This window comes from Takifugu flavidus, chromosome 1, assembly GCF_003711565.1.
Source record: "Takifugu flavidus isolate HTHZ2018 chromosome 1, ASM371156v2, whole genome shotgun sequence".
In the NCBI taxonomy this organism is placed as follows: domain Eukaryota; kingdom Metazoa; phylum Chordata; class Actinopteri; order Tetraodontiformes; family Tetraodontidae; genus Takifugu; species Takifugu flavidus.
This window is the reverse complement of record NC_079520.1, coordinates 23,820,078-23,844,141: the sequence shown is the minus strand read 5'-3', so window position 1 is coordinate 23,844,141 and position 24,064 is coordinate 23,820,078. Positions and strand designations below refer to the sequence as shown.

General features: G+C 46.1%; 1 protein-coding gene across 4 annotated transcripts in view; it reads right to left on the bottom strand.

Moving 5' to 3' along the window:
* adkb (adenosine kinase b) overlaps positions 1–24,064 on the bottom strand; it is an 83,071-nt gene that overhangs the window by 38,069 nt on the left and 20,938 nt on the right. For all 4 annotated transcript variants that reach the window (XM_057054260.1, XM_057054176.1, XM_057054083.1 and 1 more), the window contains exons 5-6: positions 10,043–10,215; positions 8,490–8,598 (exon numbers count right to left, since the gene is read on the bottom strand). In XM_057054260.1, coding sequence (XP_056910240.1) covers positions 8,490–8,598; positions 10,043–10,215 — 282 coding nt within the window. The remainder of the gene's footprint in view (positions 1–8,489; positions 8,599–10,042; positions 10,216–24,064) is intronic.

Below are 24,064 nucleotides of genomic sequence, written 5' to 3'. Positions count from 1 at the left end.
GACAGAACTGTCGTTAAGTACAGGACCTTCATGATTGAATAACACTTTCTTACTGCTGCTGAGGCTGGGGGAGAGAAAAAATGCTGAATGCCTTTGGCAAAATCAATACAGTTTGAGCTGCTGGAATGCAAATAGCAACTACTCTAGCTGCATGACATGGGATGATGCACCATTACTTATTCTGGATCCATTCAATGTCATCATTAGCCTTTGCAGTGTCAAATCCGCTCAATAAAGGGCATTATTTCCAAAAGGATAATGCGCGGCATTAATCCTTTTATGCTGCTTTCAGCAGGATAGAGTCTCCCATGGCTAATATTAATGTGCTGGGTGTCAAGAGTGAGATGGCTAATCCTGATAACGCAGGATGTACAGTCAACTTTGCAGATGGCTATCTGCCCTGGAATAGCACTCCCAACAGGCGCCGGAACAGGATGTGCTTTTAAAGCTGCACTTTCTGAATGTTGTCTTCAAAGAAAACGATAATTTTCAACGCCGCATTCTGAACTGGGAAGATAAGCCAGAGTACGGGGGAGGACAAAATAAAAATGATGCTCGCCTCGGAGAGGGAAAAATAGCTTCCTGATATAGTCCTAGCTCTCTCTTTAAAGCTGACACCTAGAACATACAGTTTATCAATTATACATGAAGCCGGAATCTATCTTCTGTTGGCAGCTTGTTTGGATCTGGCTCGAGCCCTCTCACTGGTGAAATGTGTCTGGGAGCCCCCATCCCTCCTGTCGCCTTTTTCCACTTGCTGCCTGTCCTTAAATCAATCCCTTTTTAGGCCCGAATTTATTTTTCCTGTAACAAATCTGTCTTGGCAAATGATGTCACATAAGCGGGGAGAATGACAGCCTGATGTCTGTGCAGGGAACATCAACCTTGCTCCAGCAGCCTCCTCCCAAGGTGAGTAATCACGCAGAGGAGCGGTGCAGTGTGTGGATGCCAGCCAGAGTCCAAACAAACCCGGAGTCTGTTGCTCAAGATAAACAAACCAATTAGGGAAAAGGCATGTTATTCCTCAGTTGGTGGGATATTTGCTAGATGGAAAATAATCAATGCATTCTTGTTTCCACAGGGTGAAGCTGAAAACGTCCTAAGCCGAATAAAATTGAGGCAAAGAGGAAGACAGAGTGAAATTATTCATTAGAAAAAATAAATAATGGGACCAAACTAGCTACTAGTCGTGTAATTAATCCATGCAGGCTCAGTGGAGGGAAGAGAGAGCACAGAGGGGAAGATTCATCATAGCTTTTCGCCCCTCGCTCCCAGGGATACATGCCCTTCTTGTGTGGATGAGTCAGCTTACATCTTTTGACAATTGGGAGCCAAGGGCTTTGTCAAAAGGAACCACGGTTATTGTTTTGATTGGTTCCCCGTTGTTATGTTGGGAACGCAAAATGCTTTCAAATGCGATTGCGCCACAGCGGCTGCAAATAAGACTCGCACATATAGGGCATCAAAGAGGGAGGTTGCCTGCTTTTTTTTATTTTCCGATGACAATGATTTGGCGCTTTGGCCGTTTCCCTGGCACCCCCGTGCACGCTGGAACAGGCAGCCATATCAGTAAAAGCAGGGAGCGGCCCCCTTGGCCAGGCAAGGCATTAGAGGACTGGGCTCGCATAGCGTGACATTCAAGCTGGCCAATAATGACGGACGTGCTAATCAAAGTGGCTCTGGCCTGCCGAGTGTAGGACTTTGCCCATCTGGAGTGGACGTGCAGCTGCTCTGGCTGGAGTTCCACTGCGCCCCCTCAGGGCTCAGGCACCAGGCTAACCACTGGCACAAGATTTTAGATGCTGGGGGAAATAGAAAACACCACACATGAAAAATAAATCAGAGCCAGCTTGTTACCATGTCATGGGGAGAGAGAAAGAGAGAGAGAGTGAGAGGAAAGGACAGGAAAAAATAACTGGGGTAAGAGATTTAATGTGCTGCTGAAAATCTGACACTTGCCAGAGGTCCAAATGTTCCACCAGAGCAACGGCAGCTCTGCTGGCTAAGTCTCTATAAAGCCTCCAAAGCTGCTTACAATATACACTTGAGAAACAATAGATAAGGTCAGAGTACGGGCCTATGTCTGAGTGGGACCGTGTATAAAAATAAACACTTTTCCACTGCAAGTGCTAACCCCAGACATGTTTACCGGATCCTGGGCAAACATTATTTTTTTCTGAAAACTGTTTGTTGAAAAGATTCTGACAGGCAAATATTCCATGTATTTCCTTATTTGAATTCCAGGTTTTTCTACCCCCCCCCCCCCCACTTTCAAATGATTCTCGCTTCTAAAACACAAAAAAATACCGAAAAAACTTTGCTGTAATCCCACATGAGTACTAAAAAAATGCATCAGTATTCATTTGACAACATGCATGTTTGTTTGGGATCTTGCTGAGAGTTGGGTGACAAAATCAAGTCAATATATATACAGTTCATCACATATAGAAAATGTTAGCTTAGCATAAATCAAGCAGCACGGTGGACATGTCCAACGTACGCACTGTTATTAGTGGCTTACTTTCATGCAAAGTTGCGTGTGTGAGCTGCCTTTGACAATTATACATAACTTACACATAACGCACACCTCGAGAATTCTAAATGAAATAATGACCTATTAAAATCCTCACCAAATATAACATTAACCGCAGCAGTCATTAGTCTCCTTTAAAAGGGAGAGAGGGAAAATGTGCTGGCAGTTTACGGTGGATTTCAGCCAAACAGGCAGAAGGAAGATATGCGCGGGCTTATTACAGACCATAAACAAATTACAACGGCATAAAAGGGGGGGGGGGGGGGGGGGGAAAAAAAAAAAAAAAAGAAACCTTGCAGAAGGAAACAATTCTCAGACAACAGCGTTCGGCATCTGCCGAGCAGAGATGCACATCTGTGGTGTTTCTTTGTAAGCTTCTTTCAGAAACTGACACGCTGACCCTGGTGCTGGGAATGGTTTGTGAGAAAAGGAATGTTCTGACAATATTTATTCAGTTGAGGCTTTATGCTCCAATGTGATAACATAAGAGCATCTGACACTTAACTCTACTCACTTTCTTTGCCCAGGAGACGGTATCCTAAAGCATCTGCGGTTTCATCATGTGAATCTTAATCAGATACTTAGCCAGTAGAGCAGGTTTTTTACTCTCCCTGGTGAGAGTATCAACACATGGCCATCAGGCACAATTCACAGCTGCAAAGTGGCTATTTATTTTCAGCTCAGTATTACTTGACAAATAATTACTCAGTCTATTCAATTAAGCTGTGCAACTTGCACAAATGGCAACAACACCCCAGCCAGTGGAAAAACTGGAATATTAATCGGCATTTTACCGCTCTGTTCTGCTGAAACGGAAACGCAAACGCGCTCCGGCCGCTTTGATGCAGGGGTAGAGAAGGGACAAGGTGATAATGGCAAGTCGAAATATCATTAGGGCTGAAATATTTCATCCCTTTTAGTGGCGAGGCAGAGGAAAACAGACCGGCGGAGCAGATGCACGCAGTAATCCGGGGTGAAAGGACATGATGTTTTCCCTGCTGAAGAAGAAAAAAATGTTTTTACAAGGTAACGTGGGTGTACAAGGAGAAAGTCACTGCACGCTGGCAGAGTAATATGGACTACAGCCTGGAAGCCTGCCAGAGTCCAAAAATGTGCGCTGCCTCTCCTCCCCTCTCCCCCCCAAAGAGGCAATTACTCAAAATACAGTGGATTAAAGCGTTTCTTCTCACTGGTGTTCAAATTAGGATGCTGGAAATAAAGTCTCCCATAAATAAAACAATCACAGTCCCTGCCAACTTTTAAGTATTTCCACACACGGTTCCAAACAAACGAATAAGAAATGAATCGAATCTGCATGATGGAAAATAAAAACAAAAAATAAATTAAAAAAACCAAACAAACAGGATGTCGGGAACGATGAAAGTACATTTGCGGTGGAGTCATTAATTACATTTACGCGGCGTGTGGGGACGCTGGTCACGATGGGCTTTGACGTTAGGCAGAGAGTCCAACGTGGGATTTTCCACTTGACTCACAAAGAGGGCGAAATCAAATCAGGACTGAGGATGATTTTAAACAACCTAAATAAATCTCACAAATGAGTTTGAGCAGCAGGACGTCTGAGCAGCCAGTACCGTTTGGCCTCTACACCCTCATTTGCCACGCCCCGCCCACTCGGGCCTGCGGGCCCGCGGAGCTGGCAGAACCTCCAGCAGGGGCAGGGCTAGCCCATACGTCCCACTGGCGTGGGACGCCCTGCTGAGGGCCAATCACCGAGCCTGCGCTCCTGACAGCTCATTACCGCTCAATTAGGCAGGTGCACCTCGACGCACAGCCTTCTGACAAAATACAGGCCTCCCAGATGCATGGTTAACATTCAAGAGGATTATACAGTGACAGCAAACACTAAATGCATCGCCCGCATCACTTCGTTGCCTCTAGATTTTAAAGCCTGTAATTGGCACAGGCCAGTGGGAGAAGGAAATCTGATGCAGTCAGTCTGCAATTTAACAATTATGAATTCATATTCAGATGACGTTATTACAAAACGCCATCTGTTTGGTCCCAACGTGAGCTAACACGGCTTCATGCTAAAGAGTGTAGCGTCGGCCTGATAAAGAGAAGACGTCATCGCCGTTGCTCAACCTAGCGAGGCGATGGCGACACCGGCTCGCTCTGTGACAGACGGGACACTTGGCACCCGCGGCTCTTTGTCCCCCCCCCACCCAAAAAAAAACCCCACAGCTTGGACTGGCTCTTGCAGAAGAGCAACACCGCCGAGGGATGACTTTCAAATTTTAAACACCGGTGGGCACAGACTGTCCGCATAACAAAACCTAAGCAAGGAGAAAGGAGGGGAGGAAAAAAAAATGTTGATCCCTTGAGAACGGATTCTAATCAAGATGAAATGATTTACAAATCTATTTAATAAGGCTTGCCAGAAGTCAAACTTGGCATGTAAATGCAGTGGGGATTAAATTTCATCGGCAACCAAGACTGTAACTGATCGCCTGCAGACAAAGGGGGAGCTTGCCAGCTTTTTTTTCTCCCCCCCACCCTTCACTTCTCTTTTCTCCCTCCCTCTTTCCTTCCACTGCCTGCAATTTGCCTCATGATGTCTCGCTGGCTATGTGGAAGGACAGGGTCTGTGCATAGTGGTGCAGTACAGGGAGGGGGGGGGGGGGGGGGTATGGAGACAGGAAGGGAGGAATACAGGAAATAAAGAGCAGTGATGGGATGGGGGGAGGGGGGAGCGAGAGAGAGTCAGGACAGAGCTCAAGGTCAGCATGAGGACAGAGCCGTCCTCTGAGTTGGACAGAGAGACAGTCGCAGTCACCTCTGTGCTAATCAGCCCTTCAGCTGGCTGATGAGATGTTGCTTAGCTGTGCACATGGAAAACCTCTCCCTTTGGCTTTTTGGCTGCAAATTGCAGGGGCTGGTGGGGGTGGGGGTGGGGGGGTAACAATGTGTGTATGTGTGCCACTCTGGAGTGCAGGCAGGCTGACGTGCCGCTTGTGGTGCCAGCATTCAGCTCTTTTTTTCCCCCTCCTTCTTGCTTTTGCCCTCCCCTTCGCCTCTTTCCTTGCATATTATGCTACAGTGACTGAAGCTGAACTCAGCTTTCCCCTGCAGTGACGGCAAGAATGCGACCAATTAATGCTACGGTTAACACTGAGCTGTAGTACTTAAAGTCACCGTGAAGTCTGAACAATAAAAAAAAAAGGTGCTTCCTTTTCTTTGGGTGCGGCTAACGGAGACCAGACGGTTACCTTTAGGGAAGAAAAAGGAAAAAATAAACCACAATTGAATTCATGAAGTCAGTCTCCCAAGAATAATAAGAAAGAGGGGGGGGAAAAGAGTATTGATGGATAAATAAAAAGTTTTTTAAATAAAGGATCAACGCAGGAAATCTCCCGAGACGTCTGTTTTTTTTACTGAATGCTCGCTTCTGTTTTACTACTATTACAGATTCAGATTAATGTATATAGCAGCCATTTAAACAGACATAAAGTAACAGAATCCACAGCTGTTAAAAAAGGTTTTGACCTTACAGCTCTGCAGCTTGTGTCTCATTGGGCGAGTTTTGAGTATTAGACCAGTTGGCAGAGGCGCGCGTCTCCTCCGTCTATCCTTGGGTGAGCTCAAACCATCTGTGCTAAGTCATTAGGCCTTTCCTCAGTCAAATGTCTCGTTCGACTCTCCTCGACTTCATTTTCTTTCGCTCCTTTCGGCTTTTTCCCTGGATGTGAATGGCGTAAGTTGGGAGAGGCTGTTTTATTAGCCAGGACTAAGTAGAGCTGTAGAGCCATAGGTTAATTCAAAGTGGCATCATGGAGGATGCATCAAGCAGTAGAGATCAAATTACAGGGCAAAGCGTTCTGGGGTAAGAAAAACAAGCCAATGGTGGACTGCAGATTGTGTGCGTGCATGCTGTGTATGTTTAGCAATGGGTGTGTGTCTGAGAGACTGGAGAAAGAGAGAGGGGGCAAAGGAGAGAGCAAAATGAAGAGGAGGAAGAGAAAGGGGGGGGCAGCCATAGCAGCCAAAGGGGGATGGGGATGGAAAGAAAGAGGCTAACTGGGCCAGCACGCACACATCACCCCAACCAATTACAGTCACTCATCTCCCCTTCAAACAATACATCACCCTACATTTCTGATGTTTATATTTGCTGGGAAAGAGATGCCCGTAAACATCAATGCAACAGTGATGGCATTCAGCAAAAAAGAGAGACACGGATCCTCTGCCTGAAATTCATTTTGCCATTCCTTCTTCCCCCTCGTGCCTTTGTTGCAGGTCTTTGTGCGACGATTTGCCTAAGGACCCAGATTTCCTAGCAACAGCCTGCCACCAAACATTTGGCAGGAGTTCAACATTCTCCCTCTTTGTGAGAAATGGCAGTGCTGCCTCTCTGCTCTGCGTCTGCCACCGGCCCTGCTGCTGCGGCTGCCGCCATCGCTGCGGTTTAAGCTAGATGAACCAGACAGGCTGCAAGAGCCCCCCTAATAATTCCACTTTCATCCAATCACACTGCGTAGTAGCAGGCACCTTGAGAGTCCCCGCCAGGAATCATCAATCACGTCCTCAACACGCATGGTCTGACGATCAGGCGCGAATGTGAAGGGGGGGAAATAACACGGCAACACGTGCAAGCTTTTTCTATAATGAAATTCACAGATTAGTGTGTCCGAGACTACACGCGCAGCAGAGGTTTGTACCATTAGAGACGGGGAAAGACAGACGTACAATCTGGCTGTAGATTGGGTAAATACATCCGAATGCTCTCGAGAAGGTTAATGGCGATAGGAGGCCTTGGCGAACGCCGGTCTAGACACGCCACGCAGCATTACGGGGGAATAGCTGTAGAATGGTAACTGGCTAAGTGCTTTAGAAGTGCGAATGGGGCTCTAATAAAGCAAATGATCCCCAATGGTTTGACAAAGAGGCCCGGGAGAAACGTTAGAAATAACATTTGAGATTCCAAGCACTGACAAACACCCATTTGTGGCCTTTCTATCCTCCTTCAAATCCCACGGAAGCTTTTTCCTGCGCGCAAGACAGTCGGATGTGGGCAAAACCCAACTGCCAATTTGCAGAGGATGTGCCATGTTTGCTAATGCGAAGCAGAGGCTAAAAAATGAGACCACACAAACTCTGGAGGGTAGACTGACTGATCTGCTTTCTGGCACAAGCAATAACATCATTTCTGTTTGCGTGTGTTTGTTTCTGCCACTAGGCAGCTAATTATAAAACCTCTATCATTACCGCAGTACAGTACCCTCGTGTTTAGGAGGCTTGTGGGCAACAGGGAGAACATTGGGAATTTCACTCAGGACGATAAAGCAAGGAGCGTGTTGACTGCCGGGCTGTAATCCTGATTTATGCCGATAATGAACTGCTTAGACGTGTGGAATGCTGTGAAATTTCAGGGCTATCATTTCGACTTAAGACGAGAGGAAATATTGATCTGCCTGAATTATGCAGAATCCCAAAGACTGGAACATGAGCAAGGGCATCGTTGTCCAGAAGCTTTCAGTGAAGACATTACCTCAGTGGTGTGTGAATGTCTAAGCACAAATCTGTCGCCCTCAGTCTGTGTGTGTTTTGTCTGGAAGGGCAAGATATTGTGAGCAGTTGTGTGTGTGTGTGTGTGGAGGGGTGGCGGGGGACATGAATAATCAATTTCCACACTTTAACAGCACCTGTTGCCTTGTCTTCATGTTTAAAGAAATGAATGAATGCATTACATGTAGAACAATTTCACACCGTGCTGCAGCTTTGCACACAAAGACGAGGGAGGGGGGAGTGGAGAGAATGGAGCTGCATTGTCTCAATAGGTAACATAGCTCATTCCGCCTGACAAAGGATGAATGGATATATTGACAATGCAATAGGCGCGCTGAGGCATTTCCTGAATAAAGCCTCTTAACATTTCGTCCTCTTCTGCCAATAGATTTGGGGAGCAGTCGTTTTGAATGTAGAGGGTCTCACTTACGGCAATATAATAGACCCTGGCTTTCTTCGCCAGCTCCCAGTTGCTGTCCAAGTCCAGGTGTTTTTCCTTCTTGTAGCAGTTTGCCGCCGCCAGGTTAGCAACAAGGGACCTGCAGAGACAGACCCCATAAATCGCAGGCCGTGCTTATCATCGTCCTAATTTTTTCCTTCAGCAACATCTTTTAAAGAAAACCAGATTTCTTATGTGGAAACATGCATTTAAAAAAAAGAATAAAATCACTGTAAACCACACGAAGGGTATGTTCAAGGAAAATTGGAAAATCAGCTGGAAAAAGCGGTCCGCTGATCTCAAAGGTTGGGAAAAAGACCAAAAAAAACCCCAGAAATGCATTGCTAAATGGACACTTGAGTCAAGTACTGAGCGGTGTGAGCAGACAAGTGAAGCAGGTTGCATTATTTCAACGCAACTCATTAGCCACTCCACGCGCTGCCTCTTTACGAGCAGCCATTAAAATGAGTGCAGCCATCGTGTCTACTGGGGAGAATGTTAGATGACCCTGTGACAGAAGGCTACTACAGCTGACCGATCTGTTAGGGGGTTGCGCGTGTTTACATCCAGTTCATTCAATTCAGCTAAGTAAGTCTTTATGGCCTGAATTCACCACTCCGCAGCCTGAGTTACGTCACCTGGACTACTTTTCCTCACACCTCTGCGGTGTTTATTCGGCCTACAGATTGTTCACACACTATAACTCATTTTGTCAGATTGGATAGGGGAGGTAGTTGTTCTTCCTTTGATGACTTGCACCAATCAAAGCCTCAGGGCTGTGACACACTAGCTCCCAATCCTTCAAAGCCGCCGCCCGTCCTGTCTGGCCCTGTCGGCGACCTTTCCTGTGGCCTACTGAGCTGTCTGTTAAACACCTGTAAGAAATATTACCGAGCGCGTCTCCCCGAGCACAACACCTGACCTTTTCAGGTGTCATAGCCCACATCAAACAAGCGCGCTAAGACCGTTCAGCGAGGCCCACTCCCGGGGCAGTCAAGGTCCAGCCGTGGACTGACTGACAACTGCTGCCACGGCAGATGAAGGACTCGGCGGGGAGGGGTGCGCTGTGTTTAGAGAAGGAGGTTATCGATCCACAACTGGTCTATCATGAACTGAAGCCCTTGTGATAGTGATATATATACATGCGCCCGCGAGGTTGTGTGTAGGTTTTGACCTCTGCTGTCTCGGGCGTGCTGATGATGATGCTGGCGTGAGAGACGCCGGAGCCGCTAAAAACCCCTTTTTACAGCGGAGATGGCTGACAGGTGAGAGCTCGGATAGCACAGCCACCCCTAACACATTGCTACTGTCAGCCTATAGATGGATGACAACCCGCTGGGGCAGCAGGGAGTGAGTGGGAGCCAGGAAAAAACACACTGGTGTTGCTCTTTTTTCCTTTTGATGTTAGAGCTGAGCGGTGTTATGATCCCCGGCCCCGAGGAGCGGACCACCAGCCTGAGGATGTAAAAATGAACCAAGAGAACCACCTGAAATCTAAACTAAAGGGTCATTGTGTGGTCAAATGTGACTTATAGATGGCTAACCTGTTGTCCCCAGTGATACAGGCAGCGCAGGTCCCAGTCGGCACCTCATTCTGTTCATAGTAATGCGCATCGACGTGGGCTTCTTCGGCCTTCTTCTTCAGGATCTCCCCGAAGTGGTCGCTCCCGATGCAACCGAAAAAGGTAGCCACCTTATGGGGTTTCTGGATCATCCACTAAGGAATGGGAAATAAAACACAGCAGTTACAGTGGGCTCAGTTTACAAAATATAAGTCTGTGTGAACAGTCAAGTTCAGCTAAGGCAGATGGCATACAAACTGTAGCTTCACAGCAAACATACTGCTTGCGATATACGAGGGCTGCGAGCTGTCGTAAACAACCCGAGACCAATTCCACCGCTCACAGAGGCACTATTCTTATCCAAGCACTGTCTCTTTCCTGTGTGCTAAAATAACTCCTCTCTTTATTTACACAAAACCCATAATTCAAGGCTCCATCCTACTTATGCAAACACAGACTGTGTGTGAGACAGTGTACCTGCCACCACAGGGCACTCCTCGTTCTACTCACTGGACGTTTTGGTCTTGTTACTCCTGATGGACTCGGTGACTTTTACCTGCCCGGGATTTGGAGGGGGGTATTTTGTGGTGGGGATGGTTCGATTTCTACAGAGCTCAGGTTTAACCTCCAAAGATTTATTGACGTGCTGTACGTGCTGCTGCTGTTCATTCTATTGCAGGCTCCTGCTTTGTTGCTGACAGGGTCCCCTTGTGAATGAAAAGTTGCTGCTTTTGGGGATGACCTGTATGTGTGAAATTAATCATTTCACACAAAGAAATAGCATCTCAGTGGGGGCCGAACTGTGCACTTTCATGCATTCGGTTATGCGCGTAAACACGTTTTGGGCAAGAGGTGGGTGCGTTTTTAATGCTGACATTTGCAAATGTAGTTGATCTGTGAGGGTTTTGCTGCTTTTACCAGCTAAAACAACACTTCTCACTCCTGTATAACAAATATGGGCCAAAGGCATGTTCGTATTTATTTTAACTGAGGGGGAAAACAATAACAGCACGAAATAAGATTGACTCAAAGGTGCTCCTTCCATAATTATGCCTCCTCTTCCTGCCGTAGAAAATGAAAGATACATAAAGACTGATTTGCAACAGTGGGTCTATAACTCACATTACCCCGAGTCCATTATTGATGCGTTTACGATTAGTGGTTCTATCTTTAAAATAATCACTTGCCAGGAGGAGACTATGAATTTGTACACATGATTAGCTTTTGAAAAAAAAAAAAATATATATATATATATACATATATATATATATATATATATATATATATATATATATATTTTTTTTTTTTTTTTTTTTTTTTTTAACACTTCTTGTTAGTGAATTTAATAAGTTCCTCCATAAGTTGATATTGCCTGTTTACAGTGTCAGTTGCCTGTTGCTTCAGTTTTTCATGAATTAATAGATTTTTCACTGCATTTGCCAACAAAATAAACAACAGTAACGTTGTGTATTTTGGTCCATGGCTAAGCCGACCGTGTGTCATCTTGAGTCATGGTTCACTCACTCAGACATGTACCCTCATATCCCCCCACCTGGCTGGAAAACACAAACGTGCACGCGCGTGCGCAGAGCCACAGCGAAGGCTGACAGAAGCAAGCTCTTCTTCCCTAACCCCTTGCTGCAGGCACCTCACACTTATCAAGGTCACTGGCTCGGGTACACGTCAAGTCCTATCTGATTTTCCCTCCTCCGTGATGAGCTCCGAATCCAAGGTTAGGAGCTGCGGGCTGTAAATAATGACAGCGCAGCCCCTCCATTTGCAGGCCTCTCAGGTGGGAATAGAGAGGGCCACTCAGGGGTCCCCGTCTGTCTGATGACAGCATGGTGAATCACAGTGAAGCCACCAACCTCGCAACCATACCCCCTCCTCCACTGCCGCGCAACCCCAGCTCCATCTGAACTCTCTTGCATCCTCCACCTCCTCTCCGGCGCGCTCTGACCGTCGGCTGTACCCTCACTGCCAGCGCAGCTTGTCATTTTACAGGGTCATTAACAGACAAACATACACACCAAGATGTGCATGAATACACAGTGCAGCCACACAGAGAAAAGGCTGCCACACGCACGGCAAACCTGTTTAGTGCCACGGCATCAAAATACTCTCCCTTCTCAAAGTTATAAATACATAACAAAGGCAAAAATGAGTAAAATGATTTAGGTAGATGTATGTGGATTCTTCTGTGGTGCACAGAAGAGGGGAGTTATATCACTTCATTCCCGTCCCTGGCACCCTGCAGACAACCCTTCTCCATTCCCAGATTATGTGAGATAATACCTCCATTATGACAAAAGTGCTATTCGTGGGGTTGCTGAGAGGTCAACCAACCCTGCGCTGGGTATTCATGCTTAGTCACATCCCAATTATACCACAGTGGCAGAGGCAGAAATTGGCAAATGTACATCAAGGCGCTTCATTACTGAGGGCTGCTCCACTGAAATTAAGCAGCAGATGAGACAGAGTGAGATTTGCCCCCGGGCGTCATGTTGGGGAGAGACACACACACACACACACACACACACACAGGAAGAGCGAGCGAGGAAGAGAGGCTAGAATTAACAGATTTATCTCAAGGTGCTGGGAGCTTGTATCACGCACAGCAGCTCATGTATATTTGCCTAACTAGGGAGAGCGCCGGTCCCCAAAGATTAATAAGTTCCCATGATACATCACACAGAGAACAATTTCTTAGTGTGTTTAGAAATGGGAGGAAAATGGAATACAAATAAGTGAGAAAAAAATATATCTGTGAAGAGCAGGGGGTGAGATACTGCACAGGCACGCTCGCTAAAGGCAAAGTGATGATAAGTATGCATTATGTTAACTGTAGAATAAATCTGCCGTCTGCGTCTGTTCGCCTTCCATTTACCCAAATAGTCTCCGCCACCCAGTACTTACCCTCGGGGGCCCGAGACAGCTATTAATTATGACAACTCCTGGTTGCAAGGAGCCCCACTTGGAGAGCTGACCCAGGCCTGCTCCTCAACATCCAGCAGCTGCCACTCTTCACTACGGAGGCAGTCGCTTTGCGTGGCAGCTTCCAGGAGGGCAATTACACCACCCGGATGAGATGAGGCTGCTGAATGTTTGGGACTTGAGCTCCCAGACTGTTATTAGCACTATAGACTTTTACATTCCCTCTTCTTAGACTTCTTTTTCCCCTAGCTCCTCATTCTTGCATCTCCTCACTCGCTAGCTGCTGTATATTGATGAAGTGGTAATGGGACCTCTAGTTAGAATTCCTCCTGTAAAAACATTGTCTTGTTTCTAGCTTCCCCTCAGGGGTCAATGTATTCTCCCGCAGACGTTGGAAATCATTTCTGCTCTATTAATGATGCAATTCCGATGCAATTCAGATCTACTGAAGACATTACACAGTGGGCTTTAGACAGATGAAGCCATGTGTTATCCTGCAGCTCCACAATAAATTGGCGCCTCTTGCACATCACTGGGAAGCTGGTTGGCCATCATCTAATACTTGTGCCCTAAACCTACGCCACAGGAAACCCCTTGTCTGGCGTGCAGCCCCAAAGAATGTAACTACACAGGCTGCAACAGCTACGAAGAGTCCACTTCAGGCTGTTTTTTTCCTCATTCACACCTCCGTTTCCATAGTTGTTGTGACTTAAAAGGGGTTTAAAGTCAGGAAACAGCACTGCATAATATCGTAAATACACAAGTGTCAAATTCTTCTCATAGTATCGGTTACATACGTAATCTACAACGTGGAGACAAAATACTTGTATAACTTGCGCTTCCCGCTCAACAATCCGGAAAATGGCAGTCTAGTAGTCTCTATTCCCCTCTCTTCACCTCAACAGCAGGGTCCTCTTGAAAAGAACATGCCCATGCCTAATGATGGTCACTTTAATTATAGGCTTATTCAATAGGGCTTTTTATAGAGACCTAAAATAGCCGAGGGTGAGGGCGCCGTGCTTCGGCGCGGCCTGTGACAGCCTAGTTTAAATCATGGCTCGCCCTTCAGAGACAGAATGGACGACTCCTATCATATCAGTGTTTCTGTTAACTCTTAAGTTTAACAACTACCAAACATCTGTCCATCAGGCCCTGTCAATGCAAGTGCTTTTATATGCTAGAGCACAGGGCCGTCAACACAAGCGATGACATTGATGAGCTCTGGCAGCTTCCATTAAATCACTCCTTTCTGTAAAGTGGCAGGCATCAAAGCAACTAGCCGTGCATTTTTCACTCAATCAGGTAACACACAAGCCTCCCCTCTCCTCCTCTCCCCCCTGTCCTCTTAGGGGCCGGTGCCTTCTGGTCAATAAGTCCAATCAGTTCCATTTCATGCACAGTTGCTGTCTTGGGGAGCTAAGGCACAACTGGCATCACGGTTGCATATGTTTTTGCTGCCGTTTTTTTTTGTTTTTCTATTCCATATTTCTTTTCCTCTTCCCTGGGAAGTTGATAAGTGGGGTGGAGACCTGTACTATGTAGAAGTGGAGATTAGCCAGGGCTGGCGTTGTAGTTTTAACTGCGCCTCACCAAAGCCGGCTTCCTGCCAAGCCATTAAATGTCTCTGTGCTGCGCTTCAGTGACACAGCTAAAAGAATAGAGAACAGGCGATGGGCCGAGCTGTAAATGATCAACACGATAATGAGCCGATTATCAGTCAAAGGCATGGATAAGCTCTCTCCTCAGTAATTTCCTTTCAGATCAGTCAACCACACTCTCTTCTCTGCAGTCAGCTCTAAATCAGGTAGACACAGAGTGTCACCTGAAGGGAACGAAGCCCAGATTCAAATATCCGGGTCCACATCAGTTTACTTTTCTCACATGTATGTTTTTATGATAAAGAACTGAAAGAAAAAACAACTTCAGCACAGTTTAGGATGTATAAGCGTTGAAAAGCTGCGTGTTGGTTGTTAGGCTGGGATGCTGCAACACCTCACCATCGCAGCTGCAGGCAGGTAAGATCTCAAAGAGCCCCCACAGAGCATGAAAGACCCAAGGCCACCCACTAGCCTCTTTCCTGACAGGCACCCCAAAGACAGCCGACCATCCACAGGCACAGGCCGTGGCTCCCGGAGAGATAATGCAGGAGAACCAGAGAGGACTCGACTGGACTCCAGCCACCCTGCAGAGGTGTGACCAACCCGAGCAGAGCCCCCGCCGTACACTCAAATATACAGGGCTGAGCCCTTAAAGATTGTGCTTTTGTCCCGTTGGCAGGTCTGCGCATCATCTCCAGGGCCCCTCCAGGCATTAAACCAGTTGACCGCTAACCCTGGAACAAGGTTGGTGCTTTTTCTTAAGTTGTTGGGCTTGTTTATGGACCAAAAAAGAGTGGAAAGAATGTAAAAAAAGAACCAAAATGTCACAGCATATCTCCCCTCACCTTCTTGGCTTCCCGTTTCTTTCCCTTTTTGTTTCATTGTCACGTCTTTTTTCCCCCCGTTTGGTAGATTTCAGGGTTTGAGTGTGAATAACACAGCACGTGGTTATCAGGAAAATTCAAAAGACACAAATGAAAAGAAATCAGAATAAAGACACCGCAAGTGATAAAGAAAGAACGAAGCGGAATCTGTGTGTACCAGAGACCGGTGCGCTACCCTCGGGGAGTGATGTTCGACGAACAAACACAAAAACAAATGAAGGGAGCCGACGTGTGTGCGTGTGTGTCTGTGTAAACATGTGTGTCACGGATGGTGTGGTAGGCGAGGAGGTGACAGCTGCGAGAGAACAGCCCCCCCCCACGATAAGCATCAAACTGGATGACGCACTGACACCCTCCATAGGTTCTGATGTTAAACATGGCAAGAATGTCCCTGACAGTATCTCTGCACGCTCTTCAGACAGCTATCAAAGGGCGAGTTCAGTGAGCACACAGAATAAACCCTTCCAAACACGCCGACACACACACACACACACACCTCCCACATCTCACAGCAGCATCTTCACACTGCATCGGAATCAGGGATGTGTCGCCGTCCCTGGTTTATCTAAAAAGAGGACGAAAAAGATTTTTTCGTTGTTGTTGTCTGCATTCCCGGCTACGTTAAACACACAATCCTCATTTTCCTTCTGCCGCCCGGGGGGGGTAAATTATTTACACGATAAACAGTGGGATGTTGTTTCAGTCAGTCAGAACCAAGTCCCCTATCACGGCGGCAAGGAGGCAGACAAGTTTACCTGGCAGGCATGGGGGGCTCAACTTAGAAATTGGAGCCAGGGCCTATAGTGATAGCATTCTGATAGGAAATGTCTCCACACCACATCCAACGCCTGCTGGTTTCTCTTATTTATCTGCAGAGACAATGATGGCTGCAGAGGAATATGAGCTGTGCATGCGGCGAAGGTGGGGGGGTGGGTTATTAAGTGATCATAGAGCAGTGTTTGTGCTGGTGGGGGTTGTTGCTATACAGGGTTCAGATGGAGAGATGATGAGGGACCAGTGCAGCGAAAGCCTATAATCCTGTCTGTGGTTCATGGGCTCCAGCTGCTCGGAGTGTAGCCGCGCTTGGCCTGCACAGGTGAATCTGCTCCGTGCCCCTCACGCAGCATGGCGGACGCGCTCGGGGAGGTGGGGATGGCGCCGCGGAAGAGCTTTTACTTTTCTTAAACGTACCCTAGGCTTAACGCAGGTCAGGCCGCGTCTAAATTTAATGCGACAGTGCGGAAAATTCACTCCCCAACATTAGCTGTGGGCAGCGCGTAAGCTCTAATGACCGTTATTAACGACTGCAATCCTCTGGTATGGTTTAAAAGATAATGGTCAAGGTTACATAACAACCCTAATAAACTCAATCGTTATCTACAAATTGTACACAAAGCATAAACAGATTAATGCGCATCTTGAAGCGACACTGCCCGATAATCTAATAATGGTATTTGCGCTGCATTGCTGTCTTACGGGACATCGAGCCCGGTTTGACCTCTGGACCTGCCGGCTAAGTCATTGCAAACAGATTCAGGTGCGACCCGGCGTTTTATTTTAGCAAGGACGCAACGGGGGAATGAGGCAAAGATCTCTGGCAAAGATCAGAAAACGACATTCCTAATATCTTTACGCAACCTAGCATGTTCCCACTTATCGCATTACTCGGGCCTTTGTGTCCTTTTCTGCGGGCCCAGAGGTCTCCCCTCGTGTTTACCGGCTAGAAACACCAGCCATCAGCTCCTCCATTTGCTCAGTTCGCGAGAGCGAAGGCAGCCTGTGTGCAGACACTGTGGCCGGGCGGCTGCACAGGTAAGCAGAAAATAGCTCTTAACTCCGACCTGACCTTGAGGAGGATGCCATTCAATCAGCGAGCACGCTGCAGTAAAGGCCCTATCATTGCTCTAATAGACTGAATCTTCCTCGCCGCTCCGATCGCCGACAAGTTATGGATGGCTTCCTCCTGCGCGGCGAGTTAAAGGGGGGGCGACTGAATCAATAAATTAAACACAGCACATAAACCGTGATGAAAGAAATACGGCCGCTGGGCTGGGAAAGTTTGAGCTTGTGTAACAGTCTGTACATGTGATTTAATAATTCTGATATAGACATAACAGAATTGGATGAGAGTGGCGCAAAATGCAAGCCGGAACAGACCGCAGTCCTGTAATGAGTGCCAAGAATGAGCATTAGAGGTGGAGACAATAGCCTCCTTATCTCCACCCAATCATCCAGTGAGAGGGGGAGACAATCAACATAATATATTGACAATTTGAGGGCAGTTGTCCGCTTTGAACTTTGTGCTTGCGCAATCGAATTTAGGCCGCTAAAACAAGCCCTGTTATTTTTTTGGAGGCGGTAGTATGTGTTTAAGTGCGTGTGTGTTTGGAGGGATGCTGGAACTGTCATTACTGGCTGCTGCAGCCCCCTGCGACGGAAAAACTCGGGATTTATTGCTGTGATAACCTTCCAGATTCCTTCAGCTGGTGCTGTATGCCAGACAACCCCGACAGAGTTATGCATCATTAATCCCCGGCAACACTTCCCAGTGATAAATAATGTTGTGCGCCCGTATGAAAAATAAGGCAGTTATTACCAAACCATAAAGAATAGCTTTCTTATCATCACTTCCAGTAGATGATAATGGCCGGTCACAATGTTTGTAAGATTGAAAGCACACGCGGTGACAGTGAGTATTATATTTCTGCTTCATCTGCGCTCTATACCCCTGGAAAAAGAACTGCTAATAAATAACGGCACTTAGGTGCAATAGATTAAAGTTCTTTTTATCAATGGCATAATGCTTGCAACGGGGAACGGGCACTCAAGCGATTAAATACCATTTTGTAGCTAATAAACCAAGGTGAACAGTGGCAAAGATGCAGACATGACTAGCACAGAATAGCATTGGTAGCTAATGACCTGTTGCTTTAGCGTTGCAGAAAGAGCAGCTTATTCTACCCGTCTGACCGTTTCTCCAGGGCCAGACTTGAATCCCATCCAGTTAACATAGTTATACGATATCCCTCCGCAGGTGTAAATTCTCGGTGGTTTAGTGGGACCGTGAGGAGCGGGGGGGAGGGGGGGGCTCTGCTGCGGAGACGGTTTCGGCACCAGATGCTGTTTGGACCCGCTCTTACGAGAAGGCGGCTGAAGATCGCTTACTTTCCTATTGAGGGCTGGAACATAAATTCAAACCCTGCAATAAATCAAACCGAAAATTTTCAGCTCCGCTCACTTCCCGGGGAACGGCTGCAATAACAATGTCATTCGACTCTGCCTGGTTACTATTAAGGTTCTGGATTGCGTCCATGCTAATGATTTGGCCTTGCATCCTGTGCGTTTTACAACAAAAAGAAGGGAAATATTACTGACCTATTTAACGTTTTCGCAGGTTAAGAGAAGAACCTCAAGTCTGTGACGGATGTTCTCTGCATATACAGTATTTCCAAACTCTCTCCAAATGGATTCTTCATGCCAGATATAACACCGCGCCTGCCAATAACGTTAATATAGCGAAACTCTGCGGCTGCAACTTTCACATTTGTAGACAGTTGAGTTTAGGAGCCAAAAAGGAGGACAATGCACTTCAGTTAAGTCTAACTGGAGTGAAAAATGTGATTTCTATTTGGATATTGTTCTACGTGCCAACAAACCCTCCCCTTCTGCCAAAAAAATGAATTTGATCTCATTCAGTCTATTTTCTCTTTGAAATCACAGTCTCATAATAATCTGTATAAACACAGTGTGGGCCAAAGCTGATTCACCTAACTCCCATTCCTACACAGTATTTACAGGACAGGCCACTTATCACCATCCAGGCAGTTTTCATATCCCGAAATATGTACAGCCGACTGTCAAAATTCACCCTGTATTTGTTGACCAGAGTCAACGGACTTTTTAATTCCAGCCTAACTAAAAACCTGATACCGATTGAGAGAGAGAGGTGTCCAGGGCGAAGCGTGCTTTGCTTTTTATGTAAAGGAAAACCAAATTCGGTGTGGCACCTGCACCTTCCTGCCCTGTTGGCTTTGGCGAGGGGGATTCAATGAGTTTTCAGTCAACTCTGCGAGTCTGGAAGAATCCGCCCCGACAGAGGGCTTTCAGAGAAGAACCAAGGTCACCCGCCACTACAACAACACGGCACAGAGGATGTTCTCACAGCCGGGGGGAGGAAGTGCTTTTTGTCTCGCACCCTTGAAATATAAACGAGAGAGTGCCGAGTGAACAAACGTAGCTTCTTGTCATCGCCTTTGCAAATAAGCCACGGAGGAAGGAGGCTAACGCTCTGTGTGTCACGCACTCAACTGATTTTAAGTCACACATGGTAAAATAACAGTCGGGTTGGACCGCAGCACTGTTCCGAATAATGCAGAAATGTAATAAGGAATGAGACTGAATGCCAATCATTAATAACCAGACGTGACATCAGGACTATTAAAAGGCGAGGGAGTGTTAAAGGGAGTGTGGGAGTATCTTGCAACAGGAATATGTTAAATAATTAATACTATAAGTGCATCAGATAGCTGCATTCTTGTTTGCAGTTCAAAATTCGGGGTGTAAATTTTATGCACTTTTAAGACTATTGACTAGAAATCCCTAAAGCATCCATAAGCACACAAGAAGTATATGTTCTAGCAGCTGCTGCCGAAGAGCAGCACAGCATTTGTTGAGCAGAGCGGCACGTTAGGAAGCTGCTGGTCTCTACGCTGTAATTCAATATAATACCAAGCACAAGTGTGTTTCTGGAATAAACACATGCTGTCTTTGTTTCACTTGGAAACGCTGCTGCTGGACAGCTTATGGCCAGAGAGGAATGTTTCCTGCTGCTGTGTATGAGCAGTGAGCACTAATCATATTACTAAACTGATAATATTCGTTTAACACTTTGGAAAAATTGCTGACAGCAGCATTAATAGTAATACTCAGAACATTCTTGTTATGTCTAATGATTTATTGATTTATTTATGGAGATACTGTTTAATAACACAGTCAACATTCATTATTAAAACGCCCCCTTAGTTCATTTTGGAACTGGTGGGTTGCGTGGCCTTAGCTTAGCAAGTGTTAATTATGAACACTATTTTAAGTTAACGCGGAGCTCTGGGTTGTCTCGAGATCATTCTCTGAGCTTATTTTGAAGTTGTGCGATTGAATAGAATCGTTGCATGGGTGCGTGTGATCCCCCACCGTCGCCACCCTAATCGTTAATGACAGGAAGGCCCCCAGCTCGGTAGTCGCCGAAATCGCTAACAGCTGGCAGCCGCAGGAATTCAGAAATGCCAAACCAGCGCTTTGTGATTGGCATAAGGAAGTTACACCCACTTTGTAATAATATGTTTCTCTTTCGTGAGTTGCCAGATGGGTGGCTGCCAATCTAGACACGACAGGCTGATCAAACATTCTGTGGGGGGAGAAAAAAAAAAAAAACAACCCAAAAACATCAGGACAAGCAACGCTGCAATTATCCGTCTGAGGCCGAGCTCAGGTAGCGCTCATAAGTACAAACGGGATGTGGAGCAACAGAAACAAGGAGTCAGTCTCTTAAAGAATTTAGCACGTCACCGAGGCCTTAAAATGAACCATTTGTCGTCGCCTTTACGCACTTCCTCGCCGTGCTAACAGAGTAATAATAACCTTCAAAATAACAGTGTAAATATTTAATGTTAAAGCGGCAAAAGGGTAATTTTACGCAGTCTTAAGAGACTAATAAGTAGCTTTAGTGCACTTGCTCTGTGTGATGCTGCACCGCTGCGAAAGTCAAGCAAACAAAAGGACCGGAAAGAAAGGGGAAAAAAAACTGCAGTCATACGTCTTCACTCCGCCACAGCTGCTCGTGTGCGTCTGGAACAGCCTCCTCTGTCTGCTGTGCAGGTGTATTTACTCCTTGACACATTACACCCAAAAAAAAAGGAAAAAATAGCTTCTTCTCATTCTTCCTCTGTCTCCTCGCCATCAATCCGCTTGTCTCCCGCTCTCAGCCCCCGGTCTTGATGATACATTCACTTTCCATAAATCAATTTTTCAAACTCAGCAATTACCCCTCACCCCCCTCTATAAGTCTGAGATCCTGAATCTATAAGTCAGAGGTCCCGCAGGTGCTCAATAACCAGTTCTGTCATTTCCCGTCAGTCTGTTTGAAGGCGCGGCGCTGGACCTCGCTGGTAAAGCAAACACGGGTCAATAACAGCCATCTAAACTGACAGGGGCAAAAGAGCAGCGAGGTGGCACGAGACGAGAACCAGAAGGTGAACGCCGAGGCTTCAGCATTTTCCCCTTTCGGATTTTCATCGGACCACTGACAAAAACGGCTATTTATGCTACTTTAAATTTCATACCACCTCATCCAGTATGTAGAACGCAGTTTTATTTTCTACATTTCAGCAGCTTCTATATCAATAAATGAAGGCTCTCCTCTTTATTTTTGCCAAACCAGAAGGATAAACCTTGCATGGACATCTGTCAATCAAACTACAAATTGAGGAGCCTTAAAAAAGAAAAAAAAAACACCAAAAAACTGGCACCAATTAAACTTTCCTGTGAGAAAAGAAAAGCTTATTTAAATGCCTCGGGGTTTTTTTTGTTTTCCAAAATGTCCCCGTAGCTGTCACGCTGCCATCTGAATCTGATTAGCATACTATTTTTTCAAACCGTGAAACCCTTTGCGGTTGTATTTGTTCTTAGCCTGCTAGAGCAAATGTGTTAATGAGAAACACTCAAAACCAAAGCGCGCGCTAGCATGGCGGTGATTAATATATTATCTTTTTATAACATTAGAGTAATGGAGGTACCGTTTCTGCGCCGTTGTTAGAATTCTTGAGGATTTTTAGGTCAGTAGAAGTGACAGATTAGCTCCTTCCATGACTCCTATGGCAGTGCTACCGGTGTAGGACCGTTGAGACGAAGCTGATATTGTCCTGTTGCCACTTTTTAAAGTGGAAATTTAATTCCCTTACATGTTTACCTTTGTTTCATCCCTGCCTTCCCCTCCCCTCAAACGTTTCCCCTCTGTCTTCCTTCCCAGGAGACAAAGCAGGCAGACAGCTCTAATAAACAGTGGTGTGAAGCCTCACGCTGACGGCGTACGCCGAGGCAACTGATGTGATCAATTATCGAGTGGCCGATTCTCTTTAATTAGAGGGCTTAAGTATTGAGTTAGTCTGGGTGGGAAGCTGAGAAGCAGCATGTAAACCAACCTCATTACACTGCAGTGATTCGCCTCCCAGGAGCTGTGATCCGCGCAGTGTTTACACCATACATTTGTTTCTGTGGTAACATATCGAGTGGAGGAATGGCTCGGTGACAGACCCAGCCCCCCCCTTCGTCTCTCTCCATTTTCTTTCTTTCACTCTCCCTCCCACTCGTTGCTGAAGAGGCTGTCACACTGGTTTGCCTTTTGTTGTGGAGAGTCTAGAGAGGTAGCACAATGTGTCCTAGTTAAAGCAGTGCCCCATCTGCCCGGCATAATTAGACAATTATGCTGGAAGGATCCGTCATTAATTCCTTTGAGGTGGCCAATTTCGCACCACAAAGGGGTCCCAGGTTTAGTTTTTCTTGCAGATATCTGTTCATTTACATTGGCCCCTGTTATCACACTCTTGTATTGATACTGTGGCGACTCGGGGCAGGAAAAAATTCTCCTGCCAATATTGACTGGTTTGTACTGTAGTGGTGAAAAGGCCACGGGGAATATTGGCTGCCATCTCGTGCTGTATAAAAACAAGCAGCTCGAATCAGACAGGCAGAGGTTAGGTATACTGATGAAATATCATTTATGTATTGTAGAGCAGCGCCGCATGGCTGACGCAAGGAGGAGGAAACCTCCATATTGATTTTGACTTCACAAAACTTAACCAATTAGACGAAACGCTCTGAGTTTGGTTTTATTTTAGGAGTCACACTTTTCGCTATTGACGAACATAACAAGATACTATTACTGTTGAATATCAAGCACAATATCGATGAATAAGCCAACCTGCTGCTTTTATTATGTCAGTCTGCTATACTGCTATACTACATCTGCTGAAGGTTATATGGTGTAGTAGAGGCCAACTGCGATGAATGCTACCATACCGCTAAAAAACAGTTGCCGAAGGATGGTAGAATTCTCGATTAGCATTCGGAAATGATTCACCGCAAGTGTAAATAAGCAATTAAACGCATAGAGTAAGGAGTAAGTGTTTAAATGCATTTTCTTCCAGCAGATGTGAACTTGGTTGATGCATGCAATGTATAAAATTATAGCCAAGTAGCCTGTGTGTTCCTAAATTGAAAAGGACTTATGCTAATTGTTTTCTTCTTAAGTATTTAACGCTGCTGCACTGTGGCCCAACTGCAACTGAATTAACTAAATATCTTGGGTCTAATGCATTAGGCTAATTATCACATAAACTCGCAAGTGCCAGTAAATGGACCGCTCCGAAGAAAAGCACAAAGCAACACTCGAAGTGAAGGAGGATGAGATTTTAAGACACGGCGACTCTTTCGACTAACTTTGTCACGCCTGAATTTGGAAGATTGATGTTCCACCTAAGCGTTCTGTGGTTATCCACCTCTCTCTGGAAGTAAAATTCCTGATACCGACTATG